Source organism: Dendrobates tinctorius, unplaced genomic scaffold (assembly GCF_039654945.1).
Source record: "Dendrobates tinctorius isolate UK_male_01 unplaced genomic scaffold, ASM3965494v1 ptg000120l, whole genome shotgun sequence".
NCBI classification, from domain to species: domain Eukaryota; kingdom Metazoa; phylum Chordata; class Amphibia; order Anura; family Dendrobatidae; genus Dendrobates; species Dendrobates tinctorius.
The window spans coordinates 27,325,575-27,340,603 of NW_027361788.1; the positions used below are offsets into that span (position 1 = coordinate 27,325,575).

The 15,029-nt window shown below is 47.3% G+C and overlaps 1 protein-coding gene across 4 annotated transcripts in view; it reads right to left on the bottom strand.

Moving 5' to 3' along the window:
- Positions 1-766: 766 nt before the first annotated feature.
- The window catches only part of FPGS (folylpolyglutamate synthase), a 114,974-nt gene continuing 100,711 nt past the window's right edge, over positions 767-15,029 (bottom strand). For all 4 annotated transcript variants that reach the window (XM_073540948.1, XM_073540949.1, XM_073540947.1 and 1 more), the window contains exons 5-15: positions 14,675-14,789; positions 12,481-12,558; positions 12,331-12,392; positions 12,097-12,199; positions 11,603-11,680; positions 11,365-11,512; positions 11,050-11,148; positions 10,138-10,288; positions 9,894-9,969; positions 3,030-3,096; positions 767-1,488 (exon numbers count right to left, since the gene is read on the bottom strand). In XM_073540948.1, coding sequence (XP_073397049.1) covers positions 1,064-1,488; positions 3,030-3,096; positions 9,894-9,969; positions 10,138-10,288; positions 11,050-11,148; positions 11,365-11,512; positions 11,603-11,680; positions 12,097-12,199; positions 12,331-12,392; positions 12,481-12,558; positions 14,675-14,789 — 1,402 coding nt within the window. In that variant the 3' untranslated portion in view covers positions 767-1,063. The remainder of the gene's footprint in view (positions 1,489-3,029; positions 3,097-9,893; positions 9,970-10,137; positions 10,289-11,049; positions 11,149-11,364; positions 11,513-11,602; positions 11,681-12,096; positions 12,200-12,330; positions 12,393-12,480; positions 12,559-14,674; positions 14,790-15,029) is intronic.

The following is a 15,029-nucleotide window of genomic DNA, read 5'->3' on the forward strand; positions in this document are numbered from 1 at the left end:
TATCTCATACAAATGCTTATTTTTTCATGCAGCATGTCAATTCTTTCAGCATTTTTCATCCAAATGAATGGGAGGGGAAGGGATGCAGGTAAAAATCAAAGACGTGTGTAGTTTTCATATTTTTTCTACAACACTCTGGTTTTTGACACAGATAAATCTTCTGCAGATATACAAGGTGTGCACACCCTTAGAACGTACAGACTTCTGCCCCAAGTAGCATCCAAGGAACGCTCTTCTCCCTCAACTTCATCGCTCACTTACCAGTGTCTTTCTTAGATCCGAACTCCTATAAAAGAATGGAGCATTGGCCAAAAATCTGAAAATAGGTGGACCATTGCCCATTACTGATTCCCCCTCCTCTAGAGATGACTTAACGTCCATTATTCATGAGACCGCTGCAGCCATTCACTGGACTCAACAGTAATGTTTGCGTATGGCACATGACCGCTGGGATCAGTGACTGACTGCAGCGATCACATAAACGATGGACACGTGAAGACCAACAGATTGAAAGTAGATTGAATAGGCAAGTAAAAGTTAGTCTATTCTTTAAACACATTAACTTGGACAGATTTTTTTTTCCCTGTAACCAAGAGTAAGTACTAAAATCTGTACTTCTTATCCAGTCTGGCTATATTCTTTATATCATATATGATGTGCGACCATTCATAACCTTATCAGTGCATCCATAACTGTCCCCTACTGCATGAGCGCCACTTGCTGGAAAGATTAAGAATGACACCAGAAAGGAGAAACTACAAATAAGCAATGTTAATAAATATATTCTGCAAGAAAGGAGGAAAAAAGTCAATGTTAACCAAATATCTTCCAACTATGTACCGAGATGATGTCAGTATTACTCTAATTTTTAATTAATTGGGACATATGTAAAATAGCAGCCCTTTTTTGTAAGAGATGGTCCAGTGATAGAAGGTTGAGGCTAACGCTAGGAGCATGGTGTAAAATAACATTTTTATAGATAAAAAAAAAAGCTAACCCCTGTCAGGCAGTGTCCAATGTTCAAGTAAACCGTGTGCGATACCGGACTAATAAACAGTGTCCATCATTCAGTAAGAGACTGATCGATCAGTTTCAGAGCTCCTCCGACCAGATGCAGGCTTCCGGTGATGAGAATCTGGATTTGAGCAGCTTCCCGAAGCAGAACCGAGCCAGAACTAGCAACAGGATGGTGGTGGAGAAGATTAGTATGAGGGCTAGGAAAGTCAGGGTCCCTACCCTGGGTGGCCCACTGCAGTGCATGAGAGATGCAAGGAAACACCAGAGAGTTACAGTTTAAGAGACGCTCTGAAGAAGGGTCGAGAAGCAGAGGTGTACCGCGTGGGCTGTCCTTAATCAGAGTATCAACCGGCAGGGAGGAGCTCCAGGGGTCGGAACAACTTCTCTCCTCCATGAGAAAGTTCCACTGCTTCTGGTTCTCCAAACATCTGGTGATGACGTTCTCCAAGGTCACATTGTAATTCTGCTGATCTGAAAATGCAAAACATATAGAAAAGTTCATCAATACAGTGCCCATATTGGGAGCGGAGCAGCACTATTGCCCCAAATTAGAATAAGGCAAGACCTGGCACAGAAATGGCAGCAGCACCTATCGACGATGAAGGGAGTGATGCTGGATAACCTACCCGAACATTCCAAACAGCAATTAAATTGCTTATACGACAGCTCCTTGCAAACTACCGCTTGCTCATCGCTAAAGATGGCCATACGCTTGACTGAAAGCCAAACATGAACACTAGAATTGAGCACCAACAAAGTTGTTTTTGTTTTTTTTTTAATGGGGGAGTGGGAGAGAAGGCCAAGACACTGCTAGTAACGCATCCCTTAGAGCAGTGTTTCTCAACTCCAGTCCTCAAGACCCACCAACAGGTCATGTTTTCAGGATTTCCTTAGTATTGCACAGGTGATGGAATTAATGCTTGAGCAGGTGTTGAAATCACCTGTGCAATGCTAAGGATATCCTGAAAATATGACCTGTTGGTGGGTCTTGAGGACTGGAGTTGAGAAACACTGCCTTAGAGCCACTGGCAAATGGCATCTCCCAGGCACTGTGAATCTAGTTGCCGCATACCCTGGAGACCAGCAGATTAGGATACTGGCAAGAGCATAAGATTATTTCCATGGGGAGACAGGAATTTTAGCAGTATTGGCTGATTATCTTGCATCTTTTTGGTGGGCTCCCATATCTCCTGAAAGAAGGATTGGGTAGCTTTAATTTCACCACCCCAGGAGATAGGCCCCCCATCAGGGGTGTCTTCTTCCCCTCTCCTAATTATAACCATCATTATGGGAATGTACAGACGCCATTGTGAAAGCATCACTATGCTCCGTTCTGCACAGACACAGACAAGATCGGCACGTGCATGGATTTTGGCAGCGGTACTTCATAGATAACACAGGAATGTCCACACTTTCTGCCAAGTGTCTGATTTACTTCCCAACGTTGGATCAGACATTGTTTAGCAGCACAGGTTACAAAGGACACACAGATCGAGAGGAAAAGCACAAGGAACATCTGGTAAATAATTTTGCGGCGGTAAATAGACATTAAAAGGAACACAACAACTATTTATTTTTTTAGCTTACCTTTGGTCCTAAAGACACTTAATATTAGCGCAAGGGCACAGACTTTTATATTCCTGCGCTCTCATTACACCGACTTTATGGAGCACCAGGAGTAGCAATTTCTTATCTTTTTGGAGGAAATAATCAGGCTGCACAAGTCATTTATTGGACTAATTTCATAGATCTTGACAGGTGACTCTGCCCTACCAGAAGAGAGGGATGTGACACTTTCAGTACACAAGTGTCCTTTTTGCACCCCAGCAGATCAGGGGCTTTTGCACCCCCGTAGGTGTCATTAGTGCCTCATCTCCGGTGTAAAGAATCTGTTATGCTAAGAGTCCTAATGATTGCAGATTGTGCAGCCATTGCCCCAGATTTACTGAAACAAGATCTAAATTCCATGGGAAGTTACTACCATGAGTAAGATGACAACATAAAATGCTTACCTGCCATCCCCACACCGGACACCTCACTGATGTTGGGACAGAAAACAGCATAGTCAAAATGGCAAGGCTGTAAAATAGTAAGAAAGAAATACTAAGCACTGAACCGGTCACATACAATGCCATAACTATTTGCACTTAGGCTAGGTTGACACTGCACTTTTGCCCTAGGATTAAAGAGGTTCATAGGTGAAAACAAGATATCCACAGAAGAAGTGATTATTTAATGATCGTGGGAGTAAGCCACACTGATCGGGAGAAAGATGCTCTTTTATCCCAATAACAATGGATTAACAGTGCACGTACTCTCTCTGCTCCATTCATTACAAATGAGGCTTCTGAGTTCTATGTTTCGCTTTTTCTATAAGCCCCATACAGAATGAAAGGAAAGTGGACAAGCATGCCACTCCATGCTAAAGGGGATAACAATGCAACATTCTGCCGACTGGTGCAGGTCTTGGCGGTCAGAAACCTGCCAATCATGAAGTTATCACCCATTTTGTGGCCAGGTGAAAAAAAAACAGGATTTTTGGGTTGCTTACCGTAAAATCTGTTTCTCGGAGCCTTCATTAGGGGACACAGAGACCACGGGTGTATGCTGCTGCCACTAGGAGGCTGACACTACGCACAAAAAGAGGTTAGCTCCTCCTCCGCAGTGTACACCCCACCGACCGGCAGGGAATTCCTCAGTTAGTGAGAAAGCAGTAGGAGAAGTAACAGAATAGATTGAAAACAGAACAACTCAACTGTAACCAATCAACCAAAGTAAGAACAGGAGTTGTAGAACATGGGAGGGTGCTGTGTCCCCCAATGAAGGCGCCGAGAAACAGATTTTATGGTAAGCAACCCAAAAATCCTGTTTTCTCGTTCGCCTTATTGGGGGACACAGAGACCATGGGACGTCCCAAAGCAGTCCCTGGGGTGGGAAACAAACTTCCATCAGGCCAGTGGACTCACCACCGCTGCCTGCAGGATCCTTCGGCCTAGGCTGGCGTCGGCCGAAGCATAGGTGTGGACCTTGTAGAATTTCACAAACGTGTGAACCGAAGACCAGGTTGCAGCTTTGCAAAGCTGCAGCACGGAGGCCCTGTGGCGTACCGCCCAGGAAGCACCCACTGCCCGGGTAGAGTGCGCTCTGATCCCCGGAGATGCCACTCGATGCTTAACCCGGTAGGCCTCCAAAATTGCCGATCTGATCCAGCGAGCAATAGTAGCTTTGGAAGCCGGGTGACCTTTCCGCGCCCCATCAAGAATGATAAAGAGTCTGTCTTTCGCAAGGAAGACGTCCTAGACAGATAGACTCTCATTGCCCTGACCAGATCCAGCTTGTTCAGGGACCGCTCCCGAGGGTGAGTTGGACTCGGACAGGATGGCAGAATAATATCCTCATTGAGGTGAAAGGAGGACATCACCTTCGAAAGAAAAAAAAAAAAAAAGAGGGCGGAGGCCGCAGAACTACCTTGTCCTGGTGAAGTACCAAGAAAGGAGAGCAGGAAGAAAGAGCCGCAAATTCTGACACGCGCCGGATGGAAGTGATGGCCACCAGAAAAGCTACCTTCCAAGAAAGGAGAGAAAGGGAAACATCCCTGAAAGGTTCAAAAGGAGAACCTTGCAGAACCTCAAGAACCAGATTAAGATCCCATGAATCCACGGGCGCTCGATACGGAGGAGCCGTGTGAGCCATGCCCTGAAGTAAGGTTTTGACCTGAGGGCGGGAGGCCAACGTCTTCTGAAACAAAATGGACAGCGCCGAAACTTGACTCTTCAAGGAACTGAGAGCAAGCCCCGCATCCAGCCCTGCCTGAAGAAACGCCAGAACGGAAGGGAGCGAAAAGCACATGGGCGCGATGTTATTTGCCTCACATCAAGTGAAATAGGCCTTCCAAGTACGGTACTAAATTTTGGAAGATGATGGCTTCCTGGCTCGAATCATGGTATGAATTACTCGACCGGAGAATCCTGCTCGTTTCAAAACCTCGGTCTCAACAGCCACGCCGTCAAATTGAGCGGCAGAGAATTGGGGTGTCAAATCGGGCCTTGAGACAGCAGATCTGCCCTGTCTGGAAGCTTCCAGGGGGCGTCCGCGAGAAGGTTGACAATGTCCGCGAACCAAGACCTTCTGGGCCAATTCGGGGCGATGAGTGACTGGAATTCCTTCTGCTTTGATCTTCAACAGCTTGGGAAGAAGAGGCAGGGGAGGAAACAGGTACGGGAGCTCGAACTGCGAGAGGATCTCGAGCCCTGGATACAAACTGTGGGACTTTCCTGTTGAGGCGAGAAGCTAGCAGATCGACGTCTGGGGTTCCCCAACGACGGCAGAGCTGAAGAAATACCTCTGGATGTAGGGACCACTCTCCTGCCGCGAGACCCTCGCGGCTGAGAAAATTGGCGGCCCAGTTGTCTACGCCGGGAATGTGTACCGAGGAGATTGTCGGTACCGAAATCTCTGCCCACTGAAGGATCTTGGACACTTCTGCCAGGGCTGAGACACTCCGTGTCCCTCCTTGGCGGTTGACATATGCCACCGCTGTGGCATTGTGTGTCTGAATCCGGACAGGCAGGCCCCTGGGGAGCCTCTCCCAGTGGACGAGAGCCAGATGGATCACTCGTATCTCTAGGACGTTGATCGGCAGAGCAGATTCCTGAGTCGACCAACGACCCTGAACAGTGTGATGGCAGAACACTGCACCCCAGCCGAGGAGGCTGGCATCCGTTGTTACAATCTGCCAGTGAACAGGAAGAAAAGACCGCCCCAAGAGGATGAGAGGTGACGTCAACCACCAGTTGAGTGACCGCTTGATCCGGCATGAAAGACGAACAGGGCGATCCAGGGACAGAGCCGACCTGTTCCACCTCGACAAAATGGCGTGTTGGAGAGGTCTGGCGTGAAATTGGGCAAAGGGAACTGCCTCTATCGCCGCCACCATCTTTCCCAGGACCCTCATGGTTTTTCGGAGGGACGGAAATCGTGTGGTCTGCAGCGATTGTACATCCTGCCGCAGGGAGAGAATCTTCTCTTGTGGGAGAAAGACCCTTGACCGACGAGTGTCGAACAGGAGGCCCAGAAACCCAAGACGTTGAGTAGGAACCAGACAGGACTTTTTCCTGTTGACGATCCACCCGAAATTGGAAAGAGTGTCTAGGACGATCGTCAAACTTAGGCGTGCCTGTTGGAAAGAGGGAGCTTTGATCAGAATATTGTCGAGGTACGGAAAAAGAACGAGACCTCTGATCCTCAACAAGGCCATCAATGCAGCCATGATCTTCGTGAAGACTCTGGGAGCGGTGGCGAGACTGAAGGGCAGTGCGACGAACTGGTAATGTTCCTGGCGAACCGCAAAACGCAGGAACTTCTGATGTCCGTAGAATATGGGAACATGTAGATAGGCATCTTGGATGTCTATTGAACACATGAATTCCTGCTCCTCCATGGAAGCGATTAATGAACGAACCGACTCCATCCGGAAGTGGCGAAGATGGACTCTCTTGTTGAGCAGCTTGAGATCCAAGATGGGTCAGACCGCCCAGTCTTTTTTCGGCACGACAAATAGGTTTGAATAAAACCCTGTAAACCGCTCCGATTCGGGCACAATCACCCCGGAACTGAGGAAAGAGTCGATGGCCGATGGCCGTAAAGAACCCTGGGACCCAAGCTGGATCTTTTGGAGGACGGGATTCGAAGAAACGATCCTGTGGAAGAGAGACGAACTCTATCTTGTATCCTGACGATACAACCTCCCTGACCCAAGCGTCCTCTACTGAGGCCAGCCAGACGTCCCTGAAGAAGAGAAGTCGACCTCCCAATTGGAAGGGACCCTCGGGAGTTCGACGATAGTCATGCCGATGTAGACCGTTCAGATCTGGATGGTCTGCCCTGGGCAGAGTGGGATCGCCAGGAAGGAGTGGGCCTGAAGGAAACTTTCTGTCTTGGCGCGCCTGCGGTCTCTGTTGGTTGGATGGGTTCTCCGCCATATTGAAATGGCGGAAAGCCCGAAAGGGTTGAAACTGACGCCTTAGTGGAGGTCTGCGAGGCTTGGACTGAGGCAGGAGAGAACTCGTGGCACCGGTGGCGTCCTTAATAATCTGGTCCAGTTGGGATCCAAAGAGGCGCCCTCCCTGAAAAGGCAGATTGGTAAGAGACTTTTTAGAAGACAGGTCCGCCTGCCAGGCCTTGAGCCAAATTGTACGTCGGATTGCCACAACGTTACTTGACACCTGAACTGCGCAGGATGCGGCATCCAAAGAAGCAGAAAGCAGATAATCCCCCGCATGGGAAATCTGATTGGCGAGATCGGCCAATCGATCTGGTTGTGCTTTCTCTAGGATGCCCTGACGAAGATCCTCTGCCCAAGTAGCTATGGCCTTTGCTGCCCAAGATGAAGCAAAAATTGGGCATACCGCCTTTGATGCCGCTTCGAAGGCAGACTTCGCTAGGGATTCTATAATCCTATCATTAGAATCCTTTAGAGACACCACGCCTGAAAGCAGGAGAACCGTGTTAGTAGAAAGCCTGGACACGGGCAGGTCGACCGAGGGGGGAGGCAGACCAGTTGTCCGTGAGCTCTTTAGCAAACGGGTACAGAACGCAGAGACGCTTTCCTCTTTGAAAGCGTCTGGTCGGCTCTCCTCTTTCCCTGGTAAAAATCTTTCCAAACTCGGAATGTAAAGGGAATACCCTGGAGGGTGTTTCCTCCCGTCTGAACGAAACCTCCTGATCTGAGGATTTCGCAGGGGGGGGGGGTCATCAATGTCGAAGGTCTAATGGATTGCTGCAATGAGGTTCTGTACAGTAACCCTCATGTTCGCATCCTGGTCCGAATCCAGCTCTAAGATCCCCTCAGATGACCTGTCCGAGAGCGCTTCACCTGACTCCGGAGAGGAGGCCCGGGAGGGAGGCTGCCGAGAAGGACTATGTGGTGACATGGGGCGAGGAGAGGATTCCGGCTGGAGATCCTGCCTGTGTCTTTTGCGACTAACGCTGGCCGACTCAGATGGAACCTCTTGAGGCCTGCTGGACCCTGTAGAGTTGTCCAGGGGTAACTTATCCAGAACAGCTACTAGGGACTGAGACACCCTGGTGAGGTCTGCCACTGACCGTGATAGAGACGAGGCCCAGCCGGGCATGGGGGGTTCAGTCTCGCCTGGGGTCCTAGATGGCTCCTGGGTGGCATCAGGTTGAATAGGATTGCTACAATCCAGGCAGAGGGAAGTGGACTGACCTGAGGGAAGTTTGCGATTGCAAGAAGAGCATGCAAAGAACTTGACTAGAGTGCAGGGGGGAGCCGCAGGGCGGTTACGGTCAGATTTGGAGTTAGACATAGTGAAACCTGAGGTAGTGCCGGAAGGTTGGGGGACAGGGTGCAGAGAAGGGTGTCAGCCTGCAGATGCAGAGCTACTCACGGTCCGGTGACCCCAGAGATGAAGGTATCCACCTCTCTGCAGATGCAAGACAGCGCGATGTCCGGCTGACAGGCCCAGGGAGCGATATCCGCCTGACAGGGGCGTCTGGCTGTGCGGCTGCAAAGATGGCGACCGCCTGAGAGGAAACAGGGAAAAACGCGCTCCCAGGGGAAGGAGGGCGGAGCTAAGCGCCTGCTGAATCCGGCGCCGCCCCTGGCCAGGAACAGGCTGAGAAGGGCGGTGGGAGGGCCTGGAACGGGCGGGAGAGAAGCTCGCTTAGAAGAAAGGGGCGGGGGACATGGCCGCGACGCTAAGGTAGGCCTGACAGAAGCCGGGGCCTAAATTAGTAGCGGCGGCCGCCTGTCAGCACGAGGTCGGCGCCGCAAAGTGAGCGCCGCCGCGAGAGGACCCTGAAATACCCGGAGTGTCGGGGTAGAAGAGGACGGTGAAGGGCCTGGCTGTAGGAGCAGGATGGGCGCAGGAGTTCGCAGCGCCACCGCATCCCTGCTCCAGGGAAGACGCTGCAAACGTGCCCTCGGGGAGGAATGCTGCAGGCCAAAGGGTCCCCATACTTACCCGTCCTGGGAAAGTACCTGTACATGAAGAGTCTGCGTCTCAACCAACCGACAGGCTCTGGTAGGCGAGTGGGTGGGAGACTGGCGACGAGGACCCTCTGGATCGCCGACACATCTTCGTGTTGGCGTCCGCCTGGAAGGCTGGTGGTCCTGCTATGGAGAACTGTGAGGATACAGGGTGGCAGTACACGCCGTACTCACAGACTCCTTGTGGGAGTACAGATGTGACTATTCACTCTGTATCCCTCCGGGAAAACCTGAAAATGAGCGACGCACATCGAGGTAGATATGGGTCTAATTAAAGACCCGTGTCCACCTCCTACTGACACTAAGCTAAACTGAGGAATTCCCTGCCGGTCGGTGGGGTGTACACTGCAGAGGAGGAGCTAACCTTTTTTTGTGCATAGTGTCAGCCTCCTAGTGGCAGCAGCATACACCCCTGGTCTCTGTGTCCCCCAATAAGGCGAACGAGAAAGTATTATTTGGTGAAGAGTGAACATGTCCCTAAGGAAAGCTCGTGGCATGCACATTAATGGTCTCTGTAGGGCCACATTAGCCCGACTGAGGCCAAAAGTGTCCTTTTGATATCAGTTAGGCTGAACCATCAGTAATCTGCAAAAGTTTGAAAGTAGAATAATTATTTTTTCCTACAGAATCTTGAGTATTTGTAAAATTGGTTTTATTATAGCCAAAAGTTGACAGATACCACCATTGTACACCTGTAACAGAGATATATATACACACATACACGTACATATCTAGCTATGGAGGGCATTAATGCATTGTGAACGTAGCATTTGCCCCATTACCAATCGATCAGGAGAAGAACTGGTTCTGCCAGTGATAATATATGTGGCTAGGACTGCATAAATAAATGCATAGCTTCACTTACCTGCAGTAGTTTTAACAAAGCGGCAGTGTCCCTGTCCCCTGTGGCATTAAACACCAGCACCCGCACCACAGCACCTCTGCAAAAAGAGTGAGTGCACTGTATGATACACATAACCGACAAGTCACAGACCCGAGTCCTACAAATTTATCAACTTGCAGAATCTTCTAAGTTGCATTCACCCTGATTATCAGACTACAGCGCCATGCCTCTGACTTATACTAATATTACCAAGAAACAAACTTACCCCCCAGCTTTTTCCTCATTGAGCGCCACCTCCTGGAACCATCGGACACAAGCCTTCACACTGCTGCTGGTATGTGCACCATCAATATAATAAGATATGGGTCCACGCTGCAATACCTGTGTACGACCCAGCCACAACGTGTGCTGTAATCCTAAAAAAAAAAAAACAGGAGGCAGCAGGTGCGTAAACCAGCCATAACAAAATAAAAAGTTATTTCATATGGACTGCAGATTTTACATCTACGCTGCAGATTTTACCCTTTGCAACATATAAGGTGAAAACCCAACAAGTCTGGATTTTATTGAGGATTTTTATGCAGATCCACAGCAAAATCAGCAGCAAATATTTGTATGAGAAAGTGTACACTAAAATACATGGCTACACGGCAAGGTGTCACACTGCGACATCACACCTGTTGATTTCCTATGGTGTCATATTGCGACCTATCGGGACTGTAACAGTCGCAAATGTTTACGAATGTGTTGGGAGTTTGTCATTCAATGAAATTGTATGTGACTTGTTTGCAATTTAGCAGAAATCACAGCGTTTAAAACATTTTTGGTTGTGAGACTTGTCTGTAAATTGCTGTTGCACGACATGTCGCCATGTAGTTCCAGCCTTAAAGGGAATTAGTCAGCACAGAACGACTGTTGAAATCAAGCACAGATACTTGGTGCACCAGCATAGCCAAATATTTAAGTGCGTCTTTCAACCTGCTGGTTTTCCATCTATTCCCTTCTCTGGCTCTATAAATACAAAAGATGTCAATCAAAAAAGAGGGGGAACAGAGAAAGATGGAAAACAAGTAGGTGGAAAGGTGAACTTAAGTATTTATCTACACCACGGGTGCGCTGAGAGCCTGTACAGCCATTTTGTGCCGACATACTCACTTTAAAAGTTAGCAAATCTTACCTCGCACCATTGGAAGAGAAGGTCGGAAAACCGATGCCAGGGGCAGAGGCCACTTAATGTTAGGAAGGTGCTGGTTTAGAGTTTTCATTTGTCCAAGACCTGCAGGGTGAAAATCAACAGCGATAATATGGTTGTGTAAAAGCCGAAACCAACTAGACATCCGTGGCGTGAGATATGCACACAGCTGATAATAGGGGTACAAGAAACTGGTATTTAAATAGTTGTCTAATGCATTAGTTAGTTGAAATGATTTCTAGGAATTCCTGCAGTGAATAAAGTTGGTCACCTTTCAACCATCTCACAGATGCACTTTACCTTGACAGCCTTGGTGTTGGAGCCACGTTTGTGCCAACTGCAGCGCGAGGGAGGCATTGCTTCTTTGATGATCTCCAGCCAAACCAAGATGAAGCGAGATGCCATCCTCCTCGTACTCTGCCAAGTCTGGACACATATACAGGGGGCACTTGAACAACAAAGAAAATTAAACAAAAAAAAAAAAAAAAAAAATTCTGGACAGGGAGAGAAAGGAGCTACACAACAGGTATAGACTTACCCCTATTTCCTGGGCTCGATTTCTTAGCACCTTCAGGGGGCTCGCAGGCTGGGGAACAGTAAATGCTGGAACACCTGGCTGAGACAGAATAAATCAGAAGTATGCAAACTTTGGGAATTTAGGTGTGGAGGAAGAGGATAATGTCAGAACTTTCATCAATTGTTGGTCTGCAGAGTTGAATCCCAAGGACCCCCCCTCCCCCCAGGTGTTTGGAATCACTGAAGACTCTTCACTACACAAAATACTATCCACAGGGATGACGATGTGCCTGACACAGCAGATCGGTTCCATGTGTCGAGGAAAATAGTGCAGGGGATGACCCAGTTGTTAACACATTTATGGACTACTTCTAATTACCATTGCAATACTTTAGGATTTATTTTACTAGTGGTAACCATTACAGCTGATATCTGCAATACATACAACCTCTTTAAGAAAACTTTCAAGTTACTAATGGAAAAGTGAACGATGTAGATTAACTCCAGTATCCCAACCTTAAATATGCCGCCTTTCTGCCAGGCAATCTTTTCAATGGTGTCCCCCAGGATGGCAGTGTGGTCGATGCCAAGAGAAGAAACCCCACAAACAATGGGCTTACTGCAGGAATGAGAATAGTTAGTATTTCAAAAGCAACATCTACCACTTTCCAGAATGCTGGCCACTAGCTGGCAGTATGTTTAAAACGTTATATAAAGATTTTATACATATAAGCAGCACGAGTTACCCACCTGATGATATTTGTGCAGTCGTAGGCACCACCAATTCCAACTTCTAGCACAGCCAGGTCCACCTGCATCAGAGAAGAGGAAATGGTAAGAGGTGGCTTAAGAGGAGATATCCTTGAGTAGAAAGACTAAGGGTCTGATAAGGCCACAAACCTTCTCCTGCAGAAACACGTGGAAGGCCATTATCGTCAGAAATCGGAAGTAAGCCGGCATGGAGCACATGTCATCGCTCTGAGGAAAAAGAATATAACGGATAAGAATATAAAAGGACTGCATGACGTTCACAATTGAAGTTACACGATCTTATCGCAAACTCTGAGATCTCCATCAATCTACTGATATATCCCCTCTATCAGCAGAACAGCCAGCTATGTGAAGGAGCAGCACAGGCTGTACAACAGCAACGTGTTAGGAAACTTATAAGGGGATATTTTCAAATTACAAAAAAAAAAAAAAAAAAAAGGATATGTTATGACTTTCTGATGGGATCTGATTTCTGGGACTCCCACTTCTCTTGAAAATGTACAAACCACAGCAATGATTCAGAGCTGAAGTCTTTTCTATGTTAACTTCATGGCTGTACAAGTATTGCACTACCAAATTAACTGAAATAGAGCTTTGGTGCAGAGCCAGGAGCACAAAACCCATTAAGAGGCCTCAGTGTTACACCACGCTGCACCACTTCATTTAGCTTCAGAGGGGGTCTTGGAGACCCTAGCAATATTCAAATGGTTTCTAATGGAATTTCCCTTTCATGAATATTTCTGGAACCTTCTCATCTTTAATGAAATAGAAAAAACATGCATACAAGGAGGAAGCCACTTTGCAAGTATCCAGGGAATGAAGAGCTGGCAGGAAGGGATACTGACGCATGATGAAATCCGACTTATCTAATTAGTTCTGCACACAAGACCATTAAATATACCAACAACATGACAGAGGAAAGTATTCATGTACAGAGGATTTCCTAATTGAATACAAACCTGTGACTTCTTAATTAAATTTGGTCTCCCCTCGAGTTCATGCAGAGTCACCGAGAACAGTTGTCGAGACCCCCCCATAGGTCACAAACTAAAAAGGGCTGAAGCCCTGAGCTTGAGGTCCACTTCCTAGGAACGAACGTGCAGTGTGACGCTCACTTCACAATCATGCAATCTAAAAGGGCTACCGATCACCTGACTAACAAAACACTCGTTAATTGGGTGAAATGATCAAACATGTTGCCGGTCTATGCTCATTTATTGTTATTCAGTATAAATGGACCCTTCCTTTTGAAAGCAAGCGAAGCAGTGTACAGACTCCCTGACTTCCTACTAAGGGAATACACTGATCTGCTCAAGCATGAGGAAAAGCTGAGCATTTACAACTTTTGGTGTGAGTGATCAGATCAGTGGGGTTTACAGACCCAGACCTCTACTGATCAAGAAGGTGTAGCTGCACATGCATAATTAGCCGTTTGCTGGGTGTCGGGAGCGGGACTCTTAATGATCAACTGATCTGCGCTGTCTGTCATGACAGCTGCAAAGAAAAAAAAAAAAAAAAAACCATTGTGGACATGGATCATCATAACCTTCCACAGTTTATGTAACCTTGCAAAAATGCCGAAGACTGCACAGCCACATCCTAGGCATTTACAGTGGTTGGATCCCCTATTATCAGAATCCTATTATAATCATAATCTTTATATGATATTAATTATAGCAATGTTCTGCCAAGGTCAGTAGAGGGGAACACATATGTTAAGCAGGACTGAATGATTACAGGTTAGATTAATTGGCCTTCGCTTTAAAATTCCCAATACATCGGAGCCGCAGATGCAGTCAGGTATGAGGCAGCTCTTGTGCTCCCGTCCATTTTCATGGGCGATACTGGAATCATGTTATTTCCATGCAGACCACATAGCCGTATACTTTCAGCATACGGCAGCACGGTGGCTCACTGGTTAGCACTGCAGCCTTGCAGCGCTGGGGTCCTGGGTTCAAATCCCACCAAGGACATCTGCAAGGAGTTTGTATGTTCTCCCGGGTTCTCCGGTTTCCTCCCACATTCCAAAAACATACTGATAGTGAATTTAGATTGTGAGCCTCAATGGGGACAGTGTCGCTTAAAGTCTGTAAAGTAGAATTAATGACACTATTTGAGTAAAATAAATAGTATGGAAATATCCAAATGTTCTCAGTAGAGTAGGACTATAGCAACTTAATATCTCAAAGCTGACATGTCTGTGTTACAACTTTGTAGACTTATACACCAATTATAAATTTTCCATATGAAAATTTAAAAGCCTGCAAAAAAAAAAAAAAAAACACAACAAAACATGGCATAATTATCCCCTTTAGCGACTGACCTTTGTTTCTTCCAAGCGATTGTACACTTGCCAAAAGTATTTGCTGAATAGCTCCTTGCTGATTGGCTGCCCATTGATCCGAATCCTCTCCCTCACCTGAACCAAATGTGGAGAGCTGGGAGGAAGCCAAGGAGAGGAAAAATTAACAGACTAAACCTGGCAAAACTTTCATCAGACTCCTGAGATCATCTCAGTGTGTAAATGTAGTTCAAAGGTATACTTCACTTTTTTTTTATTGAAAAAAGCATAACCCTTGTTCTGAAATCTGAGACCTCTATGACAGAAAGAATGGTAGGGCTGCTATGCAGGTGTAGCAGGACAGTAAGCTGTGAAGGAGTAGCACAGACTCTACCGC